Below are 27,986 nucleotides of genomic sequence, written 5' to 3'. Positions count from 1 at the left end.
ACCAGAAGAGCAGTCCCAGTCCAGCCCTGCAGCAGGGGGTCAGCCCAGCCAGGCGTCCCCACGGCTGCTGTGAGGAATGCAGGGGGCAGAGAGGGGGTAGGACGTGTCGGCAAGTCACTCACCCCTAGCAGGGAACCAAGTGCCTACATGAAGGGCGACCAGCCCCCCCCGTCCTGGCTGGGGGTGGCACCCCCACTCGAGGACCCCCCAAGCCCACGTGAGGGGTTCCAGGCACATCGTTTGGGGGAGGAATGCCAGTTTTTGCCAACGCTTGCGCGCCCCTTCCCGCATGGCACGTGTTCTCGTGGGGCCACTCTCTCCCCCTGCATGCTGCTCCTCACCCAGCCCGGTCACTGTTCCCTGTCCCCACAGCCCGGGATGTCCCCAGCACCCACTGCACCTCTGCCCCCTGCATCCCCCAGCACCCCACCGACCCCTGCCAGGCACAGCTCCTGTTCTCCCTCCCTGCCATGGGGTGCCCGCTGTGGGGCTGGCCCCCTGCCCTGCATCACCGAGGGGCTGCAGGGGCCAGCAGGCCCCACACCATCAGCTACCACTCACCCCGGGGGCAGCGGCTGCTCCCCGTGGGGCTGGGGGTGCCTGTGGATGGCGGGGGGCTTTGCTCTGTGTGTGTGTGCATGTGCACACCTGGCAGCGCGTGGGCATGTGCACGCGTGTGCATGTCTGGGCCAGCTGCCCGAGCCCCTGTGGGCACCTGTGGAGTGTCCGTGGGGTGCCCACACTGCGGCACCCCCTCCTCCATCCTGCCAGGTCTTGAATAAAGTCACTTGTGCGAGCGCTGCACCGGGCGGGCGCCTCTTCTTGCAGGTGGGGGGAAACTCCTCCCCGGGGACCGGCGGGTAGCAGGCAGCGGTGGCAGGGATGCAGCCCCAGGCACCGGGGGTGGCAGGCAGCGGTGGCAGGGATGCAGCCCCAGGGACAGGGGGGTGGCAGGCAGCGGTGGCAGGGATGCAGCCCCAGGCACCGGGGGTGGCAGGCAGCGGTGGCAGGGATGCAGCCCCAGGCACCGGGGGTGGCAGGCAGCGGTGGCAGGGATGCAGCCCCAGGCACCGGGGGTGGCAGGCAGCGGTGGCAGGGATGCAGCCCCAGGCACCGGGGGTGGCAGGCAGCGGTGGCAGGGATGCAGCCCCCGCCGCGGCCCCACAGGGTGACGGAGGCCTCGTCCCTTATCTCACATTCCTGCGGACAGGGTGCCTAATTATGGGCATCTGGCGGTGGTGGCTGGGGCGGCTGGACCCTCCCCGGGCAGGGCGCGGGGGCGCGGGCAGCAGGAGCCATGGCATCGCTCACGTCGGCCTCCACGTACCGCGCCGAGCTCCTCAGCGCCTACGGGCAGGGGCTCGGCGAGCCCCGCTTCGAGGGCGACCTGCGGCATGGAGCCTTCGGGGCACGGGGACAGGAGGCGTTTGGGTACCCAGGTACCGGGCGGGGAGGGTGGGGGATGGAGGAGCGGCGCTGCTACCCTGGGGAAGCCCTGCTGCCTTGGGGATGGTCCCCCCCAAGGGTTATCCAGCTGACCTGTGCCTGGGGACAGCGTGGGAGTCACCCCAGTACCGGCTGGGAGGGCTCAGAGGGGCACCCTGACTGTTCCCCGGTGCCCCATGGCTCTCTCTACTGTCCAGCTCCCACTCCCCAGGTGCTTTTGTGCTCCCCCTGTAAGTCCCCAATAACCCCAGTGTCCCTGCTGCCCCGAGGACCGCCATGCTGCCTCCTCCCCCTCCCCAGACCCTTTTGATTCTCCTTTTGTCCCTGGAACACCCCATAGATTTTCTTCCCCATCCCAGACCATCAGGGTATGTCCTCAGCTCCCCTGTGCCCCACACCCTTTGATGTCACCTGCTAGGTTCCCACTTTCTTGTACATCCCAAGTAACTCTAGTGTCCTTCTCTGCCCCAGCCCACTCCCCCCAGACCTTTGTGTATTCACCCTCCTGTGCCATTCCCCTGCTGTCCTCAGGTTGTCCAGTGCCCCTGGAATCTCCCAGTGCCCTCAGGTGCCCCCCCACTACCCCTCCAGGCCCCCAGTACCCCTTTACCCCTGAGACCCCCAGTTCCCCCTGCAATTCCTCAGCACCTTCAATATCCCCAGACCCCCACTGCCATCTGCTACCCCCAGCCCTCCCCGCTCCAGTGCCCAGCCCCTGGGTACTGTGGCCCCATGCCCAGCAGCCCTCCAATGCCCACAGAGTCCCCAGGTGCCATGTACCCCTGCAGCCTGGGCACCTGGGTGCGTGCCCAGGGTGACACCTACCAAGTGGTGGCCGACGTCAGCCAGTTTGAGCCCCCTGACATTGTGGTGACCACCTCCAACTGTCACGTCACCATCCAGGCAGAAAAGGTGAGGCATCCGTGGGGGCAGCACCCCTCTGACTATGGCACAATGGGGGTCCTGTCCCAGGACACCCCTCCTGTGGGTGGTGGGGATGGGTGGGAACTGGGAATAGCCCTTGGTAGCACTGGGGTAAACGGGAGCTGTGCCTGGTGATGGGACAACAGGCAACTCCTGCTCTACTGCACCTGTCCTTTACTGGTGTAACTGGGAACTGTCCTCACTGCGAATGGGACAAGTGGGAACTCCTGCTCCATTGCCTTCCCTGCTAGACGTGGCAAAGAGGAACAGTTCCTGCTGGCACTGGAGTAGCTGGAATTTACCCCACAAGCCCAGACTTGGGCAGCAGAGGCCTGCTTCCTGCTGGCAATGGGGTAACTGGGAATTGCCCTGGAGTCACTGGGATCTTTCCTGGGCGTCTGGGACTGCCCATTAGAAGCACTGGGGTAACTGGGAATGTGCTGTGGAGCCCACCGTGCCACACTGCGTTCCACCGCACCGCTGCTGCCTCCCCGCAGGTGGCTGAGGATGGCACCGTCTGTGACACCTTCACCCACAAGTGCCAGCTGCCCGAGGACACGGACCCGCTGTCGGTGAGCTGTGCCCTCACGGAGATGGGCACACTGGTCATCACTGTGCGGCGCCGTGCCAGCCCCGGCCCCGGGCAGCGCCCGCAGGGGCTGCACCGCAGCGAGGCCGTGCTGTGAGCGGGGACAAAACGCTCCCTGCCCGGAGCCTGCCAGCCCCAGCACCGTGGTGAAGCTCAGCTGGTGCCCACTGGCTGTGGCCCTCTCCACCTCCAACCCCACAGTGCTACAGCTCTGTTTATAAAGTCCTTTTATTAAATTAATATAAAAATCTCTGTATTTACAAGGGGAGAGGTGCACAGCAGAGAGGCAGCAGGACCCCCTGTTCCCAGCCATGAGGGGCTGAGCACAGGGGGCAATGCCCACCCATGTCCCCGTAGACACCCCAACCTGAAGCCCCCTCCGCCCCGTGCCACCCTGAGAAGGGACATTGTGGTGCTGATGGAGGGTGTGAGGGCAGTGGCCATTCTGGGGGGCACCGGGGGCTGGGGGGGTACAGAGGTAGCAAAGTGGGAAGCCCCAAGAGCTGGCAGGTCGCTGGGGAGCAGGGGCTGGCTGGGATCATTTGGCTGCTCCCCAGCCCAGGGAGGGGCAGAGGCACTGGATTGAGAGTGCCCATTGCTGTGCTGAGCCTGGCATCAGCGGGCTCAGGGTGGGCACACCCCAGCACCTGCCAGGGGGCCCTTGTGGCTTCTGGGGACACAGGGGTGGGTCTCAAGGGTCTCACTGGCCCTTGGGGGTGTTGTCATCCTCGTCGCCGCCAGGGCCAGCCTCGCGGGGCATGTGGTGGTGCTGGTGGCGTTCCCAGAACCGGCGCAGGGCCGTGGTGTCGGCCTCGCTGGAGCTGGCGGTGCTGTCGCGGAAGCTGGCGAGCGGCGGGCGCACCTTCACCCCCTTGCCCGTCAGGGAGCCCTCGATGGCCTTGCGCAGCTGTGGGGACCCCAAACCCATGGGCAAACACCTCCAGGTGCTGCTCTGTGCCCCCCCAGCTGCCCTGTCCCCAGCTCACCTCCTTGAGGGACACCATGCCCACCAGGCGCCCAATGCTGGTGACGAATGCGTGGTCCAGGCCCAGCAGAGAGAAGATGGTGTGGGTCTGCAGGAGGAGGGGATGAGTTGAGGGTCTGGGGGTTGTGGGTGGGGATCTGGGATGGGGTGAGGGTGCACCTTGTGCAGCGAGGTGTGCTCCACCAGCTGGAAGGGTGCGGGGTCGATCTTGGCGCTGCTGAAGTCCACCAGCTGGTCCAGCTGCTCTTCTTCCCACTCCAGGATCTGGGGAGGTGCCATTGGGCAGGGTAAGGGGTACAGCCTCCCCACAAGGGCCCTCCCATCCTCCTTACACCTTACCACACCTCTCATCCTCCTTACACCTTACACCTTACATCCTCCTTACACCTCCTTACACCTGGTCTTATGGAGAAATCTGGGTTATCCACCCCCTACCTCCCCATGCCCACCTCATGCTCTGGCACCGCTTTGAGATCCCTCTGAGCAGGAGGGTCCCGCCTGTCTCTGCCCAACCCCTCACCTCTGCTGGGGTCATCTTGTCACCCAGAATCATCTCCTCCTGCAAGAGAGGTGTGTTGGCACAGCCCTGAGGCTGCTGTGGGCAGAGTACGGGCAGGAAGCGGTGGGGAACAGCGAGGGTGGAGGCAGCACATGCAGGCAGGGCACAGCGAGGGTACAGGCAGGGAACAGGCAGCACGTGGGCAGGTCAGAGAACGTGATTGGTTGACAGGACATCGGTCACACCCTGATTTGCTACAGTTGGACAAGCCAAGCATGTGATTGGTGGAGAGAATGCAAGGTGTGCCATGATTGGCTGAGCAAAGTGGGGCGGATCTCGCGGTTGTGATGGCTGGAAGGCTCCACATCCTGATTCCTGGGAGGGTTTGGAATGGGGAGAATGCACATCAGGATTGGTTGGGTGGAATCGTAACTGTCCAAGATTGACTGCACAGATACTGGCCCAACATGATTGGCCAAACAGAATCTTGCCAGGCCCCTGATTGGTTCAGAGAACTCCTGCCAGGCTCTGATTGGCTGGGAGGAGTTGTGCCCAGGCTGCGATTGGCTGCAGCTTACCACAATGGAAATGCGGACGCGTTTGGCCTTGTGATAGGCTGTGCCCTGGGCCTGGCCCGGGAGAGACAGCAGTTAGGGGATGGGATGGGATGGGATGGGATGGGATGGGATGGGATGGGATGGGATGGGATGGGATGGGATGGGATGGGATGGGATGGGTGGGATGGGATGGGATGGGATGGAAAATGATGGAAAGGGATGGGAAGGGACAGGCAGGGTTGAACAGGAATGGAAAGGGATGTGACAAGAATGGGCAGGGCTGGGCAGGGCCAGGCAAGGCCATTCAGGGATGGGAAGGGCTGGGCAGGGCCAGGCAAGGCCATTCAGGGATGGGCAGGGCCAGGCAAGGCCATTCAGGGATGGGAAGGGCTGGGGAGGGACAGGCTCTCACCTCGGAGGGCTCTGGGGTGGCATTGGCACAGAAGAGGCTCTTGAGGGCGATGCCAGTCTGGTCAGTGCCGCCAGCTGCGGGAGGAGAGGGGGTGTCAGTGGTGGGGACATGGGGGCCAGGGGCCACATGCAGACTCACCTGCGGGGCTGTCGGCCGGGCTGCTGGGCGCCCGCTTCAGTGCTGGCTTCAGGGGCTTGCGGAGTGAGGTGCGGGCAGGGGTGCCTGAGGAGGTCTCTGTGCTGATCTGTGGGGGGATGAGTGTTGGGTGATGGTGGTGGGGGGCACCCTGGCCAGGCATCCCCCAGGACGGCTGCAGCCCTCACCTGGAAGCGGATGCTGGAATCGGAGAGCTGGTGCCCGTCCTCGGGCAGCACGTTCTGCCGCAGCATCAGCAGCCGGCGCTGGGGGCTGAGCTGGGTGCTGAGCAGGGCCCCCACCTGCGCCCGCTCAATGGAGCCCAGCAGGATCATGGACTCTGCAGACACAGCAAGGCGCCACGCTGGCTCCTGATGTTCCCTCTGCCACCCACCCATGGCACGCTCCACAGCGGCCGTGGATGCTGGCAGAGCTCCTGCCTGTGTCTCACCAGCTGACTCCACCAGGGGCAGGTTCTTCATCTTGGTGCTGTTCAGGACCTGCTGCAGGTCCCGGTACTTGCAGTTGAGGGTGACGTAGCGGATGTCCCGCACCATGATGTCCTCCACCCGCACGTTGTATTTCCTGCCCAGGACAAGAGCAGCGGCCTCAGAGTAATGCCACCACCTGCCCTAGTGCCTCGGTGAGGGGTTTGGGGTTGGGACAGGGGACACAAACTCACTCGTGGTGGCCCCAGCCCAGCTCAGGGAGGTAGGGAAGCTTCTTGATGCGGATGATGCTGTCGTAAAGGGAGGGCTGGAGGCTCTGGGCGACGGCATTGGCCAGGATGACAGCGATCATGACAGGCAGGATGTGCGACATCTGCCCTGTCAGCTCGAAGACGATGACGGCCGTGGACACCGTGTGGGTGACAGCACCCGACAGCGCGGCTGCTCCTGCGGCCACCGCCAGGAGATGGGGGAGGGCTGTCAGGTATTGCCCACCAGGCTGGGTCCCCGCCCTGGGTTCCCTCTCCAGGGCATCCACCACATATGGGGAGCCCTTGGGACCATGCAGGGACATTCCCAGTGGTGGCATCGCTCCCAGTTCCAGGGATCATCACCTCAGCTGTGGGGCAGCATCTCCAAATGATGCCCACCAAGGTGTCCCCATCCCAGCTCAGAGCTTACCCACCACGGCGTAGCCCCCCGGCACGATGCGGTAGGTGTTGCTGTCCGTCTGGATGCCATCAGGGAACCAGGCTGCCATGCTCTCCCCCACCAGGCGCCCAAAGGCTGCCCCTGCAGGCACAGAGGGGCTGGGAACGGGCTCAGGACTTTCCCAGTACCAAGCCCAGCCTCACGCCCTCTCCTCTGCCTGGTGCTACCAGGGAAGGGGACATCTGGGGGCACCCACGGGTGCCCAGTGTGGGCTGAGAGGTGGCTCCCTCCTCCCACTGTGCCCACACAGGGGGCAGGGTCTCACCAATGACGAAGACGGGCATGAAGGCTCCACAGGGCACTGGGATGGTAGTGGCCAAGGCTGACATCCAGAACTGTGGAGCAGACACCCATTAGTTGCCCTCCCTGACCCAGCCCTGCCTCCTGCCCCTTCTGTGACCCTCAGCTGGGTGCTGTTGAGCAGCACGTGGACACCACACCCTGCAATGGGGCATGGCCTCCTCCCAGGGGCACCCTGCCAGTTCCTTCCTGGTGGCACTTGGTGGCATCTGGCCAGCACCTCCCTGGTGGCACCTAGGAGCAAGCAGCCAGAACCTCCCTGGTGGCATGTTGGTGGCTCCCAGCCAAGATCTCTTTGATGGCATGCCAGCACCACCCAGCAAACTCCTTGGTGGACTCTTGGAGCAGCCACCCAGTACCACCTTTTCTGGTGCCACCTTTCTGGTAACAATCTGGCACCTCCCTGATGGCATCCAGAAAATCCTCTCCATTACCTCCTGGTGGTACCTTGGGGATGACAGGGGAAGTAGGCACCCACCTTCATGAGGATGAAGACAACAAGTGTGACGAAGACGTTGGAGCGGGGATGGAGCCAGGCCTCCAGGATGCCCAAGTACTCAAACTCATCATTGATCCCCTGCTTGGCCCACGTCTGGTTGTCAAAGAGTGTCACCAGGGTGTCCTTCTGGGTGAGCTGGTGATGGGCAGGGGTCAGCTGTGGCTTGTGGTGGCCCTGGGGTGGGGACAGGTGTGCCACCCACGGCAGGTACCTGGCCAGCCATGAACTGTCCAAAGCCGGGCGGGAAGGTCAGCGTGGAGATGATCAGCGTCACCAGGGCGGGGAAGAGCAGGCGTCTGGCAGGGGGCACAGAGCAGGGGGTGATTTTCGTGCAGCCCCAGCTCCACCACCCTGCAGCTGGGCACTGCTGGGCACCTACTTCTTCATGAGGAAGCGGTTGATGGCCTTCTGGCGGCGCATGAACTTCACAATCTTGCGGTTGAAGTAGACGAAGAGCGCGCCCCCGAAGCCGCTGGCGATCCTGGGCAGAGCCAAGGGAAGAGGTGTCCTGCTGCCACCACCAGCACCACCAGTGCCACCAGCGCCACCACTGCCACCGCTGGGGCCACGGGATGGGTGCTGAGACAGGCACACTCACCCAATGACGGCAAAGGCAGGCAGCTCCTGCAGGTCGAAGGGGAAGTCGAGGCGGAAGCGGGTTTTGAACAGTGCCGTGATTGTCTCTGGGGGATGGTGGGGCTCAGTAGGGCTGGACAGGGGACCCCTGTGCCCCCACCCTGCCTGAGGTACCTTCATCCTTGTTCCAGACAGCAAGGACACGGAAGATGAAGGCGCTGAAGGTGGCAGCAAAGAAGCCGCGCCAGTAGTTGCGGACGGCAAAGAAGGTGGAGGTGACCTCGATGCTGAAGAGGACGCCTGGCATGGGGGGAAGTGCACCAGGGAGGTGGAGAAACCCAGGCAGGCCCTGGTGCCTGGCACGCGTCCCACCCAGAGTCCACACTCGTGCACAGCCCACGGGGGTCTGGCTGCCCCACGGACACACTACAGGGCGGTTCCAAGGATTCCCTGGCAAAGCACAGAGGGCACAGCACAGCGGGCACAGCACAGCGGGCACAGCACAGCGAGAGGGCAGCACAGGGATGTGGGCAGCGACACGAGGGGTGGGAGTGGGGTGCACACAGATGGACAGACAGACAGATAGGGCAGCAGGCAAAGGGCAAGGAGAGAGTCAGACACGTCACCAACCTACGGGCAGGGCTCAGCGGGGCTGGAGCGGGGAGCTCCCTGGAGCGCAGGCGGCAGGGGAGAGGACAAGAGCGGACGTTACACATCTGGGAGGGTGCTGCCCGCTCCTCCCTTCCTCCTCCCTGCTGAGCAGCACTGCCCTCTCCCATGCCAGCTGTCCCGGGGTCCTGCTTGCCTCTCCAGGTGGACCCTGCTGCCTGGGCAGGAGGTGTGGGGGTTGTGGGGCGGCCCAGGGTGACCCTACCTCCGATGGGGGCGGCGAAGCAGCAGCCAACACCGACAGCACAGGCAGCTGCCAGCATTTCAATGTTTCTTGCCTCATTCTGTGCGGGAGAGAGGAGTGAGTGGGCACTGTCCCCCAACCCTAGGCACTGCCAAACCTGCTGTGGGCACAGGTTGATCCTTCTGGGGCCAGCCTGCCTTGCTCACCTCATAGAAGCCCCCAAAGAGGGAGAGGAAGCGGCTGAGCAGGGTTGCACACATGCTGGCGATGTGGACAAAGGGACCCTGAGGGGACAAAGGGAGACTGAGGACGTTGCCCTCAGCCTCACTCCCTTGTCCCCTGCTCACCCTGCCCCGGCACTGCCCTCACCTCCTTGCCCAGGGGCATGCCACTGCCCAGGGCACACGTCAGTCCGATCACCTTGGCCACAAAGGTCTTGAAGGTGAGGTACTCCTTTAGCACAACGCCCCGCAGGATGGTCTTCATCTCGGGGATCCCTGAGCCTGGTGGTGTGGGGACAGCCTTGATCAATAGTCATGAAGGGGGGACAATGCCCCATGCTTCTGGGGGCTAACACTTGATGCTTTGCCATAACCCACTGCCACAGGAAGGTCCCAGAGACTCCTCTTCCCACAGTACAATTAGCAGGGACACCCCTATGGTTATGTGGTTACGAAGCAATTCAACCCACAGCCCCACAGGGACCCCAATTTCACAGCCCCCAGGAGACCCTCTGAAGATCAGGTATTAGCCCTAGGAAGACCCCCAAGCCTGCAAGCCTCATAGCCCAGGAGGAAATCCACCCCTCAACTCACAGAAGACTCTCTGAAGGCCTCTCTCTCTCATAGGCCTTAGAAGTTCCCCAACCCCATAGCTCAGGAATGCATCCAAACCATAGTCCCTAGGAGACCTTCTGAAGACCAGCCCATATCCCTAGAAAGGCTCCCAGGACCTCCAGGGAGACACCCAGGCACAGCCCCAGGGAGTGGACACCCAGTTTAGGGTACAGGCAGCCCCTTGATGCCCTACCCACGGCCTGGGGGGCAAGGATCTGTGTGAAGCCAGCAGAGAAGGTGATGAGCACAGTGGGGTAGGTGACCCAGGCCATGTACTGCAGCAGCACGTTGGTGTCCAGGCCCCCGTACATCCACTTCTGAGCTGTGGGGACAGCCAGTCAGAGGTGTGGTGGGTGGCAGGGCACATGGCATGGCCCTATGGCACATGGCATGGCCTATGGCATGGCTATTCCCTGCCATGGCCCCAGGAACCCATGGGTACCCGCCTACCTTGGAGGCAGGTGGCGATGGCGAAATCCATGGCCCAGCTGACCAGTGCCATGACCAGTCCCAGCAGTATGAGGAAGACCCAGTCCTCACCCACCCTGGAGATGAGGAACCGCTGGCACTGCAAGGCGCAGACTGTGGACACAAGGGCAGGTTCAAGGCTGGACGCCCCAGGGATGGGGACCCTGAGGTGGCAGAGGCTGGCTGGCAGCAGCACTGACCCAGGAGCACCGACCCAGCACAGCTGGCACCGTTTGGTGCAGGAGCACTGCTGTGTCCAGCTGCCACAGCCAGCTGACTGCACAGTCGCACACTGGGCATGCACCTCCCAGCAGCTCGGCCTCCCTGGCACGGCCCCAGGCACAGGGGCTGGGGGCCCCCATCCCCGCAGCGTGCCCGGCTATTTCGGGCCATTGTGTCCCTGCTGCCCGGCGGGCAGGTGGCATTGTCCTCGGCGCCGGTGTCCCATGACAGCCGCAGAAACTCTACCCGCGGCACCGCGGTGGGGTGGGAGCCCAGGGAGTCGTGGCAGTGGGGTGGGAGCCGTGCCCGACTGCGCTGCCGTGGCCGGGGCTGTGCCCACCCGTGTCCGTGTCCCGCTGACCCTTACCCCGACAGGGGCCACAGCGGCCCTGCGTGTACTCCAGCAGCTCGGAGGGGCTGCGGGGCTGGGGCGTGTCCCCCTCCTGCAGCCGCAGCCGGGCTGCCTCGTCCTTGGCAAAGGTGCCCAAGTCCTGCGTGTAACGCCCGTACATCTGGGGGAGAAGGACAGACAGTAGTGTCAGGGCAGCTGGTGCCCCAAACCCGGCAGCCAAGTGGGGAAACTGAGTCAGGGCAGCAGTGGGCATACTGGCACGGCCTGCCAGGTAAGGGAACAGCCATTGCATCCCAAGGCTAAGGGGTGGAGGCACCTGTGGGAGTGCCCGATGCCCTCCAGGGCGTGGGAAGGAGCCAGGCAGATAAGGTGAGTGTGGATCAATGGTGATTGTTTTGCCTGCATGCCCCAAGCAGGCAGCTGAAACGTCGGTACCAGTCTCTGGCCCTGCCCAGGTGCCCCAGGCACTGCACTGGGGTGGAGGGTGTGGAAGGGCCTCCGGTGATGGGAGCGTGGCCAGCTTGGCCAGGAGACTCTCTGAGGGCTGGTACTGGGGCTGTGCTGGAGCTCTGCAGGCACCACACTCCCACATTGCTAAGAGCAAGGCTGGGATAGCCCCTCCAAATGCAGCTTTGGCAGGTCATACGTGACATGAGCTGGCTGGTCTCAGCTGGCAGCAGGAAGGCAAAAGGACAGTGAGGGACAGGATGTACCCCCAGTTCCAGGAGAGAGGGAGCACAACATCAAGCTCAGGGCAGTCCCTGGGCTGTGAAGAGGGGGATCACATAGGGATCACCCCCTTTCCTCGGGTGCCTCCTGCCTGGCTGCGGCACGTGGCCTGGCCCTGGCAGGGGGTGGCCCTGGCAGTGCCTCTCACGCTGGCCAGGAGCTCTTTGTGCCCGTGTTCCCCGCTGAGCCGGGGGCATTTGTCCCGCGCTGGCGGGCACTGCCAAGGACTCGGTTGCTTGGTTTCCGCCTCGCTCCCCCCGCACGACCTGAATGCCAAGCACCAGAGGTTGGCCCGGCACAAAGGGAGGCTTCAGGACGGCGGGGGCCCTGCCAGGCTCCCACGTTGGGACAACGTGAGCCCCATGCCGATGGCGTGCCCACCCGCCGTGCCAGCGCAGCGCGTGGCTGCCCGGCCGGGGCGCAGCTGCCCCGCTCCCGGCACGGCCCGTGCCAGCACCACGGGTGGGCACCGTGCTCGGCACGTGGGCAGCCAGCCCTGGCTGCTGGGGGCAGTGCCCACCCTGCATGCCCGGGTCCTGTTCACAGCCCCCTGGCACACGGCAGCTCCCTGTGGGGATGGCAGGAAGGTGCAGACGGGGCAGCACTCCTGCCCAGGTCCCTTGGGCAGAGAGCAGACAGCAGCCAGAGCGGCGCCGGGTGGATTCTCTGCTCTCTAATACCCAGGTTGTGCCCAGCAGCAGGAGGGAGGGTGGGGATGTAGGCACAGAGAGGAGGGTGAACTAAGTTCCATTGCTGACCCTGTCCTGGCATGGATTTTCCCCAAAACTCCTGCTCAGCATGGGCTCAGAGACTCCTTGCCTTGTGGAAGAGAGCTGGGGGGAAAGGCACGACCACCTTGAGGGGCCAAACCCAGCATCAGCTGCCAGAGGAGGACCCCGGCCCCGCATGGGATCTTGAATTCAAAGGCTCCCTTTGGAAAACGCTTGTTTGCTCTGGAAGATGAAATGGGCCGGCACCCCAGGAGTGCTGTCACCCTGCCAAGCACTTGCCTGCCTGGCCCCACTGCTGACCCATGGCCAGCCCAAACCAAGATGGAAGCACCCCCAGGCTGAATGCCCCCCAAACCAGCTCTGTGTCTACCTCCTGAGGCTGTGCCAGGGGCTGCCACACTGTCCCCCCAGGTGCTGGGGCACACGTGGGATGCCCAGTGCCAAGTGCTCCAGCCTGGTTGAGGGTGGTGGGATTTGCTCCCCCTCTGCCTCCCTTTGGAGCCCACCCCACTTATAACAACAGGGATACAAGCAAAGGGGCCATGCCACCCTGCTGCCACCTGCCACCCTGTGCCATCCCCTGCCACCCCTCTGCCCCATGCCACTGCCCCACAGGCGGGACATGGGACCCCCATGGGTGCCCAGTGCTGAGCAGCCACAGTTACTGTGCCCACAGCCCTGGCATGGCTGTGAAAGCCACTGGTGGGCTCTGTCCTTCCTCCTCCTCCTCCTCCTCCCCTTGGGTTATTTTTCCACAAAGGCCTTTTGAAACACAAACAGCCCCGGGACTCCGGCCTCTGCCGTGAAGCAGCTGAACAATCACAGTGCCGGGCGGGCAGGGAGCGGGCACAGGGGGGGCTGCCGGGGGGCACTCGGGGACACGGGCACGGGCCAAGGCCGCTGTGCTGGTCCTGAGCTGCTGTGCTGCAGGCACTGCCTGTGCCACAGCCCCTTGGCTCTGCCAGCCCGTGGTGCCCACTGTGCCCGGGTGATGCTGCGCCTGGGGCGGGCACTGGCATCTGGTGCTGCTGTGTCCCCGTGCCAGCCTGTCCCACAGCACTGAGCTGGCCTGGCAGTGGCGCCCACCTCCTCATGCCCAATGCCAGCCATCCTTCTCCCCTGAATTTCCCCCAAGAGAGCTTTTAAAGCTAAAGGGTTGGGGGGTCCTCTGGGCTGGCAGCGGGCAGGCAGAGGCCGGGGGTGTGTGTCACGCTGCCCGTCTTAGCCTGGCTCTAATCACCCTGAGCGGCTCTGCAATGAACATGTGCAGTTTGTCAAGCTTAATCCCCCCCACGGGGCCCGTTGCTCCCTGCCACAACAGCCTGGCATGTGGGGGACACTGGGGCTGATGTGCACCCCAGCAGCCCTGGCATGTCAGGGCTTCCCACAAACACCTGTGGAGCATGGGGACTCCAGGGAGACCTTTAGGTCTGGGGCCCCAAGACCCATGGCATCCCAGGGCTGGTGAAATCTGGTGAGGGAAAGGGCATGGGGTAGGGACAAAGGCCTTTGGACGTAGCTGGGCACAACCTGCAGCCTGGCTGTCATGACTTGGCTGTGGGCACAAGCAGCAGGAACTGTCCCCAGGCTGTCCAGCTCAGACCAGCCCATGCCAGGCTCCAGCTGGATCCTGATCTTCCTGCCAGGTGCTGGCAGGAGCTGGTGGTGCCTCAGATGCACTGGGGAGGGCTGGGCACTTCTCCTGCCCAGCATGTGCCCAGGCAGCTCCCAAAACGCAGGTGTGAGGTTATGGGGCAGGAGCCCACGCCCAGCCTCACCCACGAGCCCCAGGCACTTCCACGGGCCTCACGGAGCCCAGAGGCCATGGGGATGGGCACAGGAGCACTCAGGGCACGGGTGCTACCCTGCCCAAAGAAAAGGAGGGCAAAGTCTGCCGGTGCTGAGCACGGCTGCCCTGATGCCAGCCCAGCGTGCCTCTCCCCTCGCTCTGCCCACAGGCTCCTCCGCCCTGCGGTGCCCGGCTGGCACGGCCTCTCTGCTCACCCACCGTGACCAGGGCGCCCAGGGGGGCCCTCCGGAGCTGGCGGCAGGGAGAGGCACGGCCAGCACTCACCCCTGTTCCTGCCCCCGAGTGCTCCCTGACTCAGCCCTGCCGGGAAGGACAGCGGGGTCAGCAAGGCCGTGGAGATGACGGCACAGCCGGGGCTCCCACGGCCGGCTGCTGTCCTGCAGCCACCTGGCAGGGGCAGCTTGGGGTGAGCGCTGAGGGGCACGGCCAGAGGAAGGGTTTGGGTGCTGGCAAAGGCAGTGCCGAGGGTACACAGAGCAGCAGTGCCCTGACGCTGCCCAGTGTGCCCATGCTGGGTGGGTAAGGCTCAGCAGAGCCCGCCTTGCACACAGCAGCCGGCCTGGGCAGCCGTGGGCACAACTCCGTGGCCAGGCAGTCCCTGCTTCCCTGCACAGCTCCCTGGCCCTGCCTGTCCAAATGCCTTTGCCAGGGCAAAGTACCGTCCGCCTTGGGCACCGTCCCAAGCTGGGGCCAGGGAAAAGAACCTTTGCCCGTGGTGTCTGAGGGCCGTGGGCAGCGGGGCGGCTGGGAAAACAACGGGCAAGGAAGACACCCCAAGACAACGGGACAGCCTGGTGCCAGTGGGGAGGCCTCTGAGGCAGAGGAGCTGTAAACATGGGGCTAAGGTTGCAGGCTGGGGAGATAGCGTATCTCGGGGGCAGAGTGCCGGGACGGGCAGCGCGGGGCAGACAAGTGTGCCCGGCTGGCGCCTCCGGGGCCCCGCAGGGTGGGCATCCCCTCCCGGGGCAGAGGGGTGTGCCAGGGGGTGGTGAGGGGCGTGCAGAAGTCCTGCCCTGGGGGTAGGGGCTCAGCCAGGCTCCTCCACAGCCGGAGGGGGCTGCGGGTGACATCTCAAACAGGAGGCAGCATCCCAAACAGGGCCCCGCGCAGTTCTGCCGCCCTGAGCGGGGCAGCACCCCCAGACCCCCCCAGCCCCCGGGCGTTCCATCGCGCCCCGTCCCGTCCTGTGCGGCACAGGTGCTCGGTGCCCGCCCGGTGCCGCGGTACTCACCAGGGTCTGCTCATACTGCAGCGCCCGCTGCGCCTCGCTCTCGGAGGCCATGGTGCCGCCGCTGCCGCCGCTCCGCTCCGCGCCGTCCCGGTGCCGGTGCCGCTGCCGGTGCCCGCGGCGGCCGCGGCTCCTCCCGGACCGCTCGGGGCGGGCCCGGGGCACTGCCCGGGGGAGGGATCGGCCGCGCTCCGCCTCCGCCGGCAGCGCCCGGCACCGGCGGCGCCCGTTACCGGCACCGGCGGCGCTGGGCACGCGGTGCCCGGCCGGGTCAGGGGCAGTCCGGCCGGAAGCTCCGGCCTGTGGCGGGACTCCATCCACAGCGGCCTTTGCCAGGATGGTTCCCCCGGGCAGCCGGTGGGTGCAGGTGGGGGTAAAAGCTGCCGTGGGTGAGGTGACCACGGGCCGGCTCCCCCGGGACACCGTGCGCCCTTTCCCGCAGGTACAAGGGGCTGCCGTGGGGCTGGCGCTGCTTCCCCGTGGGTTCCCCCGGGTCGGATGTGGGATGACCCTGCAGACGGTCACCCCAGGCTCATGGCCATGCCCGGCTGGGGGACAGATTGGTGGGGGCAGAGTGCCTGAGGTCTGTCTTGTCACTAAGGGCACGGGGGCAGCTGTCAGTGCCCAAGGAGGGCAGGGCACCTTGGCACTGTGGGGACTTCACCACGCAAAGCTGTCAGGGAGCTCATCCTTACCGTGATGCTGCTCAGCGTCCCGGCACTGCCAGCCCCCAGCGAGACAGGTGGGCTCCACTCTTCCTTGCTGAAGTCGCTGGGCAGCAGAGGCTCAGTCCTCTCCAGAGAGGCACACGGGTAGACCTTGGCACCAGCAATCCCTGGGGAAGGCGCTCCGGCATGGCAGGCTGGCTGCTGGGACCTCTGCCTCACTGCCACCACGGGCTCAGGGACAGGGCACCACGGCAGCTGGCAGGGCCACGCTCACCCTCCTCCCCAGGGCACAGGATGGCACTTTTGTGGCAGGAACTGGGTGCAGGGAAAGGCAGAGCTGTGGCACTGCTGGGCTGATGCTGCGGGATTGGGAGCGGGCTGGTTCTCACTGCCCAGGTGCCACCCTCTGGTTTGACGTCGGCACCCTCAAGGGTGGGTGACAATGGCTGGGCTGGGGGCTGGGATATCTCCTGTGCCAGTCTGGGAGGGTTCATTGCCCGACGTGAACCAGTTTGAGGCAGGGAGGTGACAAAATGGGTTGCCCGCTCATTGTATCCCCAAGCACGGAGCTCCCTCTTGCTCGTCAGCTCCTGGCACTGCCCCGTGGCAGCAGGGATGTTCATCCGGAGGGGAAGCCCTGTGCCAGGACACATCTCTGCCCAGTGCCACCAGTGTGCCTGGCTGTGGGCCACCAGCATACTGCAGGGCCACCACAGGTGATGCCACCCTGCTGGCACAGGTGTCTGCATGGCTGTGGGTGCATGCAGAGCAGGACACCCAGCTTGGCATGCAGGGCTCTGTCCCAGCCCAGTTGTGCCCCAGTGCCATCCTTCTATTGCTCTACCACTGCTCCAGTCTAGCCCAATGCCATCCTGGATGCAGCCCCAGTACAGGCTGACACTGTCCCACTACAGTGTTGTGGTTGTGCCACCATCCCTTACTGCTATCCCAGTAAAGCCCAGTGTTACTGTCCCTACAGCTCTAGCACTGTTCCAGTATAGCCCAGTATAGCTCTGAATGTCCCAGTCATACCAGTGTGTACCAGCACAGTGCAAATGGCCCCAGAGATCCCTCAGTTCTCCACATTAGGGATCAAAGGGCAGGAGGCAGCATTGGGTCTCCTATGGGCGCCATGAGGCCTTAGCCCAGTGCAACTGCACTGGGGTCACCGGGGTTGTGCTGCCCCAGAGGACACACAGGGGTCTGCCCTGCACAGCCATGGGTGTCTGTGCCCAGCCCTGGGCACGCAGCTGGTTGTGGGTGCTGCAGGACAAGGGCCTCCATGGGTGGCAGCTGGATTAGGGCCCCAGGCTGGACTCTTTTTGACACCAGAGTCCTGGCATCCCTGTGCTAGCAGGCACCATCTGTGTTGGCAGCCTCCGCTGTGGGCAGAGGTTGGCATCGGGGTCCAGCTGTGGGCACTGTACACTGCTCTGGTCTTTTCCAGTGCCAACCCACAGCCTATAGGGTGTCCTCATCCTGGCATTGGCTTTCACACCCCATATCCCCAAACATACATCCCCAACCCCAGCAATGTCACAGCCTGCAAGTTCCCCATGGGATGGATGGGCACAGCCTTGTGCCTGCTGCTGCTAGGAAGAGACAGGAACCAGGTGGGCAATAGCTCTGGTTTTAATAAATACATCTTGACCTCCATCCACTGGCACCATAAATTATGTGAGAAACCCGGCTGAGACAGGGTGGGTGCAGCAAACAGGGGCCAGAAGGACTTTACACTATGTACAACACGGGCACGATGCCCGCCAGCCAGGGGCACTTGGAGTGCCAGGGCAGCGGGTGCCCCAACCTCCATGAGCCTGGCCACTGCCCCCTGCACAAGGGCAGGGCAGTCCTGGCATTGCAGTCGTGCTGAGATGGGGTGGCCAGGCTGAGGGCCAGGCCCTGTGCACCCCACTGTGCTCCTCTGTGCCCCCCACCCTGCACGGGCAGGGGCAGTGAGCAGTGGGACCCCCAGTGCCACCCAGCGTCACCGCGTGCGTGCCCCGCTCTGGGCAGCAGTCACTGCTCAGTGGCTCCGTGACTCCACCTTGGCATCCTGGACCTTCTCCCGTGCGTCTGAGGGGGCATCAAGGGCTGGGGGAGAAAGGTGTGGCTCAGAGATGGGCACAGGGGGTGCCAGCAGGGCACTTGGGGTGGTTGTGCCAGCACCAAGGAGACTGGGAGGTGCAGGGAGTGCCGCTGAGCGTTTGGGCAGTGGTGCCTGTGTGTGAGCGCTGCACTCACCACGACACTTGGCACAGCAGGGGTTGTCTCTCGTGGCAGGGCTGGCGCAGGCGGATGGGGGGCACTCCTGGCGCTGGCAGTGCGTCTCCCCCGACTGGGGAGCAGAAAGAGGGGCTGAGCACCAGGGCGGGGGGACAGCAGCTCCTCAGGGTGCACTGCGTGTCTGAGCTGCTCTCCCACCATTCCCAAAGCCCTGGGGACTGGCACAGTGGCGCCCTCCCTTCCCCTGGAGGTGCCCTAGGCTGGCACACTCACCACACACCAGCACAGGATACACTTCATTTCCCCAAAGGGGGGCACAGACGGGTGCCAGCTCTCATTGTTGAGGTACCAGCGGCGCCCGAAGCGGCACGACCGCGGCGCGTCTGCCTGCATGGAGTCAGCCAGCTCCGGGACACTCCTCTCTGGGGCTGCACGAGAGGCCACTGGGACAATGCCCGCCTGTGGCATTGCCAGTGGGGAACATGGGAGCTATGCAGGGAGAGTGGAGGGCAGGAGAGGGGTGCAGGTACCTGGGCACTGCTTGCAGCAGTCAGAGGGGCTGGCGCGCACGGGGTTGGCACAGGTGAGCCGTGGGCACTGCACTTTCTCGCAGTGCACTTCACCTGTAGTGCCCTGCAGGGAGGGCACAGGGCAGTCAGCTCCCCATGCCCTGGGCTGAGCCTCAGCTACAGTGCCTGGGAACTGAGAGCCCCCATAGGTGCCAGACCAGGCTGGAGGGCATGTCTGGAGCCCACACCCACCTTGCAGGTACAAATGGCACATTTGATGAGGCCAAACGGGGGCACGACAGGGTGCCAGCGGGTGCCAGAGCCTCGCCATGTCTTGTCACCGTCGAAGTAGCAGCCTGGAAGAGGAAGAAGAAGAAGAAGAGGAAGCCACAGCCCTTGTGACTCAGCCTTTGCAGAGCTGCGCCCTCAGCCCATGCCCACAAGGACTCACCCTCGCTGCTGTCCCGTGCCCGCTCCAGCTTCAGCTCTTCCTGCTCTGTCTTCTTCTCTACAAGGGAGAGGAAGGCCATGAGTGGGTGCAAATGGCAAAGTCTCCAAAAGGGACCCCCACCTTCTTTTCACAAGGACCCCCCCAGCCCACCCCCAGGTACCTTCACAGATGGGGCAGCACAGCTCTTCAGGGTGCACCTGGTGGGTACAGTTGAGGGGCTGGCACAAGATGGGGTCGCAGATCACTGTGCGCTTCTGGGGACAGCAGAGATGGGGCTCATTAGAGAGGGGCATTACTGATGGGTGCTGCCCCTTCAGCACAACCCCCAGCTCGTACCTGGCAGCTGCAGATAGAGCACTTCTTGTCATAGTCAGGTGCCCAGCGGGTGCCATGTGCCCGGTGCTGACCCTCAAAGAAGCAGGAGTTGGGGTCCTTCTTCAGCTGCTCCTGGTCCCTGGTCTTGGTGCTCTCCAAGAGCTCAGCCTGCCCCAGGGACTCCCCTGGGGCCAGGCGGGTCCCTCCTGCATGGCACTGGTTGGGAATGTGCACCTGGAGAGGGAATGAGTTCCCATGCTGGTGCCTGGCTGCCTTCCATGGTCAGGCTGGTGAAGGAACCATCCATGACCACTAAACACATCAGGACCTGGTAACAGAGTGATCCTGTGCCCTTCCACCCTGCTTCAGGCAGTGGCATCCCGCCACAGGCAGCAGTGGGGGTGGGCAGGGTGCCCTGTCCCGATGAGGACCTACCCGTCCCCGCATCTCCCCATTGGGGTGAGCTTTGGTGCTGACTTGCAGGAAAGCAGTGCCCTGGGCCAGGTGCTGCAGCAGGTCGGCATCCAGGTCCTTCACCACGCCCTGAGCCTGTCGTGGCGAGAGGGGCACCAGGGTGGGGATAATGTCTGGCCCAGCCCCTGCTGTGTGGTGCCCTGAGCAGGTGCTTAGCTCACCTCAGTGCTGTAGAAGCCCTTGAGCAGGCGCTTGTGCTGGTGGGGGCGGGTGCCCATCTCCCCCAGCTCGGCCACGCCGTGGATGTGGGCGCTGATGGTGCCGTCGCTCGGCCGTCCCAGCCCCGCCACCGAGATCTCGTAGTGCAGGTGGCAGTGCTCATCCAGCGAGAGCCAGGCGTGCCCCCCCGCGCCGCTGGGCACCGGGGGGGACACCAGCTGCCCCGCCAGTGCCACGGGCATCTCTGTGCACAGACAGGGACCGTGGCAGGGCATGGTGGTGTGTGGGAGGGCTGCCCCACTGCCCCCGTTATCACCCACGTGTACCAGGTACCTGTGTAGCGGGCGAGCAGTCCACTGTAGGGCAGGGAGATGATCTGGCCCCGCAGCTCACCCTCTGCCCAGTCTTTGGTGGCCACGTTGAGGAAGAGCTCGTTTTGTAGAAGCATGTGGGCATCTCGGGCGCTGGGGCTCTGCCAGGCACCCCAGGCCTGCCACCAGTGGGAGACCATGCAGGTTGGGACAGGGACTCGCCCAAAGTCTCCACGCCATCCCTCCCAGCATCAGCCAGTGCTCACCAGCCCATCCTTGTAGCTGGGTGTCATGTCAAACAGGATGTTCCTCTTGCTTTTCCGTCGGGGTTTGGTCTCCAGTGTGATGCCCACCACCTCACTGGCAGTACCCACCACCTGCACCTGTGGGTGCAGTGCCAAAGGGCAGTGTCAGGGTGGCAGATACACCTGAGACCCTCGAGAGGGAAATGGGTGCCCACCACTCACCTGGTACTCCAGGGTGCCATTCTCATGCAGCGCCAGCTTGGCTGAGCCCACAGCCCCGGTCTTGGTCGGAAGCAAAGCGTCCGCTCCACATAGCACACTCTGGATGGCTTCAGCCCGGGGAGAGAGGCACAAGGATGGGTGAGATTGGCACGGGGGTGAGCACAGCAATCCCCCTGCCCCCTGGCATGCCTGCCCTGTGCTCACTGTCACAGCTGCGGCGGGTGGTGATGGTGCCAGCCAGCTGCCGTGCGTGCCGCCCCTCCGTCTCGGCCACGATGCGGAGCTGCCCCTGCACCAGCCACTGCAGCTCTTGGGCAGACAGGTCATTCAGCACCTCTGCAAAGTCAGGGTCCTGGCAGGGGGATGGAGTGCCATGGATCAGCCCTGGTGCTCTGGCAGCGTGGCTGCCAGGGCCTGGGGGGGATGAAAACGCTTTACCTGCACAGTGATGTTGGCGTGGACCTCGCGTAGCGTCTGGCCCTGGTGCAGGATGCGGACCCTCAGCGGGACCCACGGGGATTCTGGACATGGCAGAGGGGAATGGACCCACCGGACCAGGGGTCTGCAACCACTTCAAACCCACACCTCTGTGCCTACCACCTCCAAACCCCTGGCACTTTCTTGCCAGTTCTCTGCTCCTGTGTGCCCAGGCCCTCATCATTCCCTCCAGCATGCCCCAAATCCTTGCAAACCCACATTACAAACCTATCCTTCTTGCACACCTCATATGCTCTGCAGCCTCCCCAGCCCCCCACCATAGGTGCGCACCATCCCCTCTCCACCAGGTGCACCCCAAATCACACAACACACTGTATGCACACCTCACCCTCCACCCCACCCCACAAACAGCCCCCATACCCATCCTGAGCCCCACACCCAGCCCAGCCACCCATCCTGACCCCACAAATGCCAACCCATGCCTCCTGAGCTGCAGACATGCCATGCACTCCTTCAGGTCTACGCAGCCCCTGCTGTGGGCAGTGCCTCCCTTCCCTGCCCGCCCTCACCTCTTGCTCCAGGCTCCAGCAGTCCCCGGGCCATGAGGATGAAGTGCAGGTTGTTCTCTGTGTCACTCAGTGTCAGCATGGCCATGCCCCCAGCGCCCAAGTGCAAGGGGTTCGACGAGGTCAGGATGGCACCGAATGTCTCTGTGCAGGGACAGGGGCATGAGGGACATTCTGGTGGCACCACTGGGTGTGCATGCAGTGGCTGGACTCACCTGCAAAGAGTGCCCGGTGCTTGAGGATGTGCCCATGGACCTCTCCGGAGGGCTGTGCCCGGGTGATGAGGGACACACGGAGCTGTTCCCGCCGCAGCAGCTGGACGTTGGCTTTGGACACTGTCCTCCACATTCCACAGAGCTGTGGGTGATGGATGGAATGGCTGGGCGGTGGCTGGGGGGCACCACAAGCCCAGCAGGGGTTGGAAGTGGCACTGTGCCCCCTGCCCTCGAGCCCCTCTCACCATTCCATCCTCGGGGGCAGCGCTCCTCTGCACGGGGTGTTCAAACAGCACGTTACCCTCGGGGTCACTGAAACGCACCCGGCTCGGCCGCCCCAGCCTGCGAGCACCCGGAGGTGAGCAAGGGCCACGTGCCTGCCCTTCCCCTCCCCTCACTCAGCACCAGGCACAGGGCTGTGTCAGGGAGGGCACACGGGGGTTTGGGGGGGCAGGAGAAGGAAGATGTTCTCCTGGGGTGCCCAGTGCTAGGCTCTGCCCGCCCATTCCAGGACTAGCCCAACACTGCTGCCCTGCCAAATGCCAGCTTGGCACGGGTTCTCTGGGCTCCCCTATCCTGGAGTGGGGTCTAACCAGCACAAAGCAGGATGAGGGTCTCTGCCAGGAAAGGCACCATGGCAGGACCCGCTGGGAGCTGAGCGCTCAGGCTGTAAATAAGGAGCATTTTCGGCTCCGCTTGGCTCCCCCTGTCAGAGCTGGAAATTAGTCACCACTTTACTATGCAAAGGGGCCTGGAAGCAAGGAAGAGCAGAAGAAACTGGAGCGGGAAGGAGGGAGGGAGAGGAGAGGCTGTGCTGCTGGCGGGCATCCGGGGAGGGCATGGGGAATCCTGGCAGCAGTGCCAAGGCACTGCCCCCGGCAGAGCCTGCAGGGTGGCACAACAGTTCTGCCAGCTGCACCCACGGGAGCCCTGGAACTGTTCCTGTTTTATTCCAGTCCAGATCTGGAGGCAAATGGGTGAGGCTGGGCCGACACTGTGGGTGTGCCGAAATTCTGGCTGCTGACCTAGGCTGGAGCCCAGCATGCTGCCCCCCCTTCTCCAAATCTCTCACTGTGTCCGTGCAAGGCTGTGGCACCACGGGGGAATATCAGAAAGGAAACTGAGGCACAAGCACGGTTGCATTCCCCCTTTTGCAGAGAGCTGCCTGCTGTGCCGGGCTGGGCAGGGCACGGGGGCAGGACTCACCGCTCGTAGCTGATGGAGAAGAGCAGGGAGGAGCGCAGCAGCGTGAAGCGAGCCTTGGCCACGGCACTGGATGTGGGGTGCCACGGCTCTGGGCCGCTCGTCAGCAGGGCCACAAACTCTGGGGAGGAGATGCTGCTGCTGAGGGGGAGTGTGGGTGGTGCCCCACGCTGTTGCTGTCTGGGTGGGTGGGGGGCTCACCTGTGCGGGCATCATCCCGAGCCAGGCCCTCTGAGCTCAGGTAGGAGTGGTCATTGTAGGGCTTGTCCAGGTCATCCTCCTTCTCCTGCAAGTACTCCAAGGTGTCAAACCGGAGTGCAGGGCTCTTCTCTGGTGGAGGAGAAGGAGACCATCACACGAGGCTGCTTGTGCCCAAGAGCTTGGGGTGGGGGACAATAATAAATCGCCCCTTTTGAGGCAGACCAAGATGTGCCCTGTGAATCACTGTGGGGCTCTTAGGTGGGGCGTGGTGTGCACAGGCACATGGACAGGCAGGGCATTTAGCCCTGTGTGCCTCCCCCGCACTCCTTTCAGGCTGTTCCCATCAGGGCTTTCCCCTGCCCATCCTATCATGGGCACTGCTGACTTTCATAACAAAGTGACCAGCCCTTTTCAGGGGGGTGGGCATTGCCCCCTTTCCCAGGCCAGTGGGGATCCTGGGGGTCTGGTGGGGTCTCCCTGCAGAGAAGCACCCGCTCTCCTCACCTTTGGGGCAGGTGTGACAGCAGTGTCCTGGCAGCAGCGTGGCCCGGGGACAGGCAGGCACAGGGCAGTCCTGCTTCATGTTCTTGCAGTTCACTTTCCCCACGGGCTTCCCCCGGTGGTTCCTCTGCTGTGGGGGGCCAAGAAGACTCCAGAGGAGCCGTGCCAAGGTGTGCCAGGCCATTTCTAGGTGTGCCAAGTCGTGCCCTCCCAGCACAGCATGGCTTCCCCCATCTTTTTCCATCTGGAGCCTGGACACCTTGCAGAGTCTCCAGATGCCTGTACGGCAGCCAAACCAGGGCCCCCTCCCCGCAGCCCCCAGCCTCCTGACCAGCTGTGCGTGGCCCCACCAGCCCCGGCCTCGAGGAGCTGCTTGCAGGGAGGGAGGGAGGGAGGGGGCCGGAGGCCATCCCCGAGGAGGGGGAGGAAGAATGAAGCCTGATCCTTTAAACCCCCCTTCTCTCCCCCCTGCCGCGGGGGAGGACATCCAGGTGTCCGGCTGGCTACAGGGATCCCGCTTCCCTCCTCCATGGGAATGAGAGGAGTGTACTGAACAGAGGGGTCGGACTCCCTCCTCGCCAGCCCCCTCCCCAGCCAGCCGGGTCCTGGGGGGTCTTCCAGGGAACGGGGTGTGCGGGGGCACTCACCGGCTCGCAGTGACAGATAACGCAGCGCATCACCCCGAAGGGCTCCCCCAGGTCCGGGTGCCACGTCTCCTCCAGAGCATAGAAGTGCCCCCCGAAGGCGCAACCTGCGGACACCCCACCGCCCCCCACCGCCGTCCCCGGTCACCTCCGGGCCGCGGGCACCCCCCTGCCGCAGCCCCGGGCCGGCCGGCACCGCCCCGCCGCCCGCCGCGCCGCCGGTGCCGGTCCCAGCGCCGGTCCCTGCCAGCCGGGGGGCCCGGGGCGGAACGCGGGGTGCCAGAGGAGGGGGTGCGGGCACGCCGTGCACGGACGGGGCTGCGGGCGGCAGGGAGGGGGTGCCCGACCCGGGATGCGTGACGGGGGGCGCGGCAGCGGCTCGTACGGGACCGGGGGTGCGCGGAGCGGGGGAAGGAAGGGCGGAGGGCGGGGGGCTCCTACCTGCCGCCCCGCCGGGGGGCAGCGGCTCCGTGTCGGGCCGGATGGGCAGGGCGAGCTTGGGGCGGGCGGCGCGGCCGGGCAGCGGCCGGAGCGGGAGCAGGGCGAGCAGCAGCAGCGCAGCGGCGCGCATGGTGCCGGCCGGCCGGGGCGGGCGGACCGGGACCGGAGGCGGCGGCGGGGAGGGGGGGCCGGGCGCTGCCGGGCGCTGCCGCCGCCTCTGCCCGGCTGCCGGCTCCGGCTCCGCTTTATAGGCGGCGGCATGGGCAAGCGGGAGCTGCGAGCCCTGTGCAAACAAAGGCCCCGCTAATGAGGCGCAGGCAGCGGCCGGCCGGGGGGGGATGCGCCCCCCGCAGCGCTCCGACCCCCCCACATATCCCCGGGCCCCGGCCCCGCCGCCCCCGCCCGGCACGGGACGTCCTGTCCCGTCCTGCGGCACCGGGACACGCCGCTGCCCCGCCAGGCAGAGGTACCCCGCACTCGGGATATCCTGGGGACCCCCCTCCCATTCATTGCGCCCCCTCTCCCCCGGCATGCGGGTCCCCAGAGTGCAGAGCATCCTTCCTCACATGCCAGCCCCAGGGCATGGGGAATCCTGAGGGAGGAGGCTGGAACTGGGTGATGTTTACGGTCCTTTGCAATCCAGAGCAGTCTATGGTACGATTGTATGATATAACCCTCCCTCAGAGCATCAGGCACCCTCAGGTTCTGGGCATCCTGGGGACATCCCCTCCCAGTTCACACAGCACCCTCTGGGATATAAGGCACTGTGGAGACACCACCACCACCATCCCACAGAGCCTGGGGTGTTCCTGAGCACATCCCAGGTACGCCCCCACTCACATTCCCCTCTCCAAGGGTATGAGCCCCACAGGAGTCTCCTCATCCCGATAACCCCCCTTGGGAATAAAGCATTTGCAGGGCACCCAGTCAATGCCAGTCTCCTCAGTCTGTGCAATCTTCCCAGCATGGGGCATCTCCTGGGCACAGAGCATCCTGGAGCCCCCATACCCACACAGTCCACCTTCAGTCATGAGCTCTTCCAGGGCTCATTGCCCCCCCCCCTCAGGTATGAAACATCCTGGGGACTGCTCCATGCACTCAGTCCCCTCCCAGGCCCCTTGGCACCCCAGGACAGGGCGCTGCAAGGCTCTGTCCATCTGCTGTTCCCCTGCAGCCAGCCCTTCCTCCACCCACTCAGCACCCCTGAGCATGGGCTCCCAAAACAGCCTCTCCAAATACACACTGCTCTCTGCAAAGGCACAACCAACACCCTCCTGCCTGTGCCTGCCACATTCCTAAATTTCTCCAGCTGCTGCCCATCCTGGGCAGAGCAAGGCTCCAGAATGGGACCCTGGGCTCCTGCCCACCAGTGACAGGGGCTGCAGGGGAACAGGAGCCTGGGTTCCCTTGTCCAGGGAGGGAGGGAGCATCTGGAGGGGGGATGCTGTGAGAGCAGCCCCCAGCACCAGCCCCATTCTTCACCCACACCTGGGCTGGTAAGGGTGGCAGAGGTTGGCAGTGAGTACACACCATGGAAAAGTTTGGGCAAAGCATCATCCATCTGGGGAAACTGAGGCATGAATTTAGGGGTGGGGGAGCCTATGAAGAGTGGGGGCGCTTTGTGTCACCCACGTCCCTGCTGCCACCCCTGCCGAGAGTGGCAGGGAGAGGCTGAGGGTGGCGGGTGCGTGGCAGGCGGGCGCCCGGCAGGGGGAAGGCGGGTGGGGAGGGAGGAGGGGGAAGCGCGGGGCTGCCAAAATCAACTCCGGGCGGTGCAAACACCCGGCCAGCTGCGCGGTGTAGCTAGGGAAACACGGCACAGCTGGAGCACAACAGGCCCCTGCCTCCCCAGAAAGCTCCTCCTGGGCCTCCCCGCAGCCCAGCGAGCAGCTGGGGGGGCTGCAGCCCACCGCCCCGCACCCCAGAGCCAGAATGGGGTTGTCCATCCCCATCTTATCCATGGCTGCCCCATCCCATTCCCTGACCTGGTCTGGCACAGTCTCCATGCAGTGGGACACCTCTCCCGGGGAGGGCAGAGGGACAGAGGAGGCTCGGCCCTGCCGGGACCTGGCCCGTGGCAGGAGCTGCAGACGGCAGCGAGGAGTGGCTGGGCTGACCCCAGCAGGACAGCCCGCTGGCATCACCAGCTGGGACACTGCCAGCACCTCGGGCATCCCTCGGGCATGGCTGTCCTGGCACCCTGCTGCTGCCAAGGAGCAGCGACCATGGCTGGCAGCCTGGCACCCCTTGGCCCTGTGCCCTCCCCGCGGTCCCCAGCGGCGTCACTGACCTGTCCCCTCTCCTCTCTCCCGAGGTCCTCGCTGGCTGGGGGTCCAGCGACGCGGAGGGCAGGGGAGGGTTGGGGTCTGTGTGGCTGTGCCAGCGTCGCTGCGCGGTGCCCGCTGCGGCACAGCAGCGGCTCCGGGCACGGCGGGACGGCAGCGGGGCCGAGCGGGGAGGAGGCGGGCGATGGCTCCCAGCTGTCCCGCCGATGCCAGGAATCCGCTGCTGGCTCTGTGCACCCAGAGCTCGTCACAGTCTCCTGGCTCGTCTGCGGGACACGGGGAAGAGTTGAGGGAAGCTCCCTCCCCTTTCCCGGGGAAAGGAAAGAGAGACGGGGAACCCGCCTGGCTGCAGCCCCGAGGCACCGGGGAATCCAAGGCACAGGGTGGCAGCGTGAGGGAGAGAGGGGCTGCAGGCACTGCCAGGCTGGGAGCAGGGTGCTATGCTGACATGGGGCCTGTCGGGTCAGGAGGGTGCTGGGCATCCCTGCCCAGGGAGGGGACATGGCCGCTGCAGTGGGGGCACATGGGCAGGAAGGAAATGGATGCTCCAGCTGTGCCTGGGCTTCCCTCGCCCACAGCCTGGGCTGCCCCTGGAAATGCC

At 64.8% G+C, this 27,986-nt stretch overlaps 3 protein-coding genes across 3 annotated transcripts; 1 reads left to right on the top strand and 2 right to left on the bottom strand.

Moving 5' to 3' along the window:
* The first annotated feature begins 1,258 nt into the window (after window positions 1-1,258).
* LOC132077541 (heat shock protein beta-7-like) lies at window positions 1,259-3,207 on the top strand. The gene is made up of 3 exons (XM_059479319.1): window positions 1,259-1,439; window positions 2,207-2,358; window positions 2,868-3,207. Exons 1-3 carry the CDS (start codon window positions 1,298-1,300, stop codon window positions 3,054-3,056), a joined length of 483 nt encoding a protein of 160 aa, XP_059335302.1. The 5' UTR covers window positions 1,259-1,297; the 3' UTR covers window positions 3,057-3,207.
* Window positions 3,189-15,853, bottom strand: CLCN2 (chloride voltage-gated channel 2). The gene is given in 25 exon segments (XM_059479318.1): window positions 3,189-3,866; window positions 3,946-4,032; window positions 4,104-4,208; window positions 4,465-4,503; window positions 5,022-5,072; window positions 5,413-5,486; window positions 5,551-5,656; window positions 5,736-5,887; window positions 5,999-6,132; window positions 6,230-6,443; window positions 6,678-6,788; window positions 6,973-7,042; window positions 7,486-7,641; window positions 7,718-7,802; window positions 7,886-7,987; window positions 8,105-8,189; window positions 8,257-8,382; window positions 8,957-9,035; window positions 9,142-9,219; window positions 9,305-9,438; window positions 9,965-10,093; window positions 10,222-10,353; window positions 10,829-10,973; window positions 15,315-15,643; window positions 15,646-15,853. Coding segments are annotated over 25 exon segments (3,138 nt in total). The 3' UTR covers window positions 3,189-3,659.
* A 1,757-nt stretch (window positions 15,854-17,610) lies between these two features.
* Window positions 17,611-27,412, bottom strand: CHRD (chordin). The gene is made up of 24 exons (XM_059479370.1): window positions 27,391-27,412; window positions 25,101-25,383; window positions 24,663-24,766; window positions 24,019-24,145; window positions 23,515-23,643; window positions 23,317-23,434; window positions 22,356-22,452; window positions 22,111-22,252; window positions 21,899-22,039; window positions 21,330-21,412; window positions 21,096-21,243; window positions 20,892-20,998; window positions 20,691-20,807; window positions 20,447-20,603; window positions 20,116-20,357; window positions 19,916-20,029; window positions 19,502-19,714; window positions 19,326-19,419; window positions 19,166-19,222; window positions 18,967-19,070; window positions 18,736-18,838; window positions 18,479-18,633; window positions 18,224-18,317; window positions 17,611-18,073 (listed from the first exon to the last, which is right to left on the bottom strand). Exons 2-24 carry the CDS (start codon window positions 25,228-25,230, stop codon window positions 18,006-18,008), a joined length of 2,844 nt encoding a protein of 947 aa, XP_059335353.1. The 5' UTR covers window positions 25,231-25,383; window positions 27,391-27,412; the 3' UTR covers window positions 17,611-18,005.
* Between the last annotated feature and the right edge of the window lie 574 nt (window positions 27,413-27,986).

Source organism: Ammospiza nelsoni, chromosome 10, assembly GCF_027579445.1.
Source record: "Ammospiza nelsoni isolate bAmmNel1 chromosome 10, bAmmNel1.pri, whole genome shotgun sequence".
NCBI classification, from domain to species: Eukaryota; Metazoa; Chordata; class Aves; order Passeriformes; family Passerellidae; genus Ammospiza; species Ammospiza nelsoni.
This window is presented reverse-complemented; position numbering and strand designations above follow the sequence as displayed.

Excerpts from the sequence above, each read along its gene's own strand:
- LOC132077541 (XM_059479319.1), top strand. The coding sequence starts at position 1,298 with ATGGCATCGCTCACGTCGGCCTCCACGTACCGCGCCGAGCTCCTCAGC. Across the intron at positions 1,440-2,206 it reads GGAGGCGTTTGGGTACCCAG|AGTCCCCAGGTGCCATGTAC; the intron begins GTACCGGGCGGG and ends CAATGCCCACAG. Across the intron at positions 2,359-2,867 it reads TCACCATCCAGGCAGAAAAG|GTGGCTGAGGATGGCACCGT; the intron begins GTGAGGCATCCG and ends GCCTCCCCGCAG.
- CHRD (XM_059479370.1), bottom strand. The coding sequence starts at position 25,230 with ATGCGCGCCGCTGCGCTGCTGCTGCTCGCCCTGCTCCCGCTCCGGCCG. Across the intron at positions 24,146-24,662 it reads TTATCTGTCACTGCGAGCCG|CAGAGGAACCACCGGGGGAA; the intron begins GTGAGTGCCCCC and ends GGCCCCCCACAG. Across the intron at positions 23,644-24,018 it reads CTGTCACACCTGCCCCAAAG|AGAAGAGCCCTGCACTCCGG; the intron begins GTGAGGAGAGCG and ends CTCCTCCACCAG.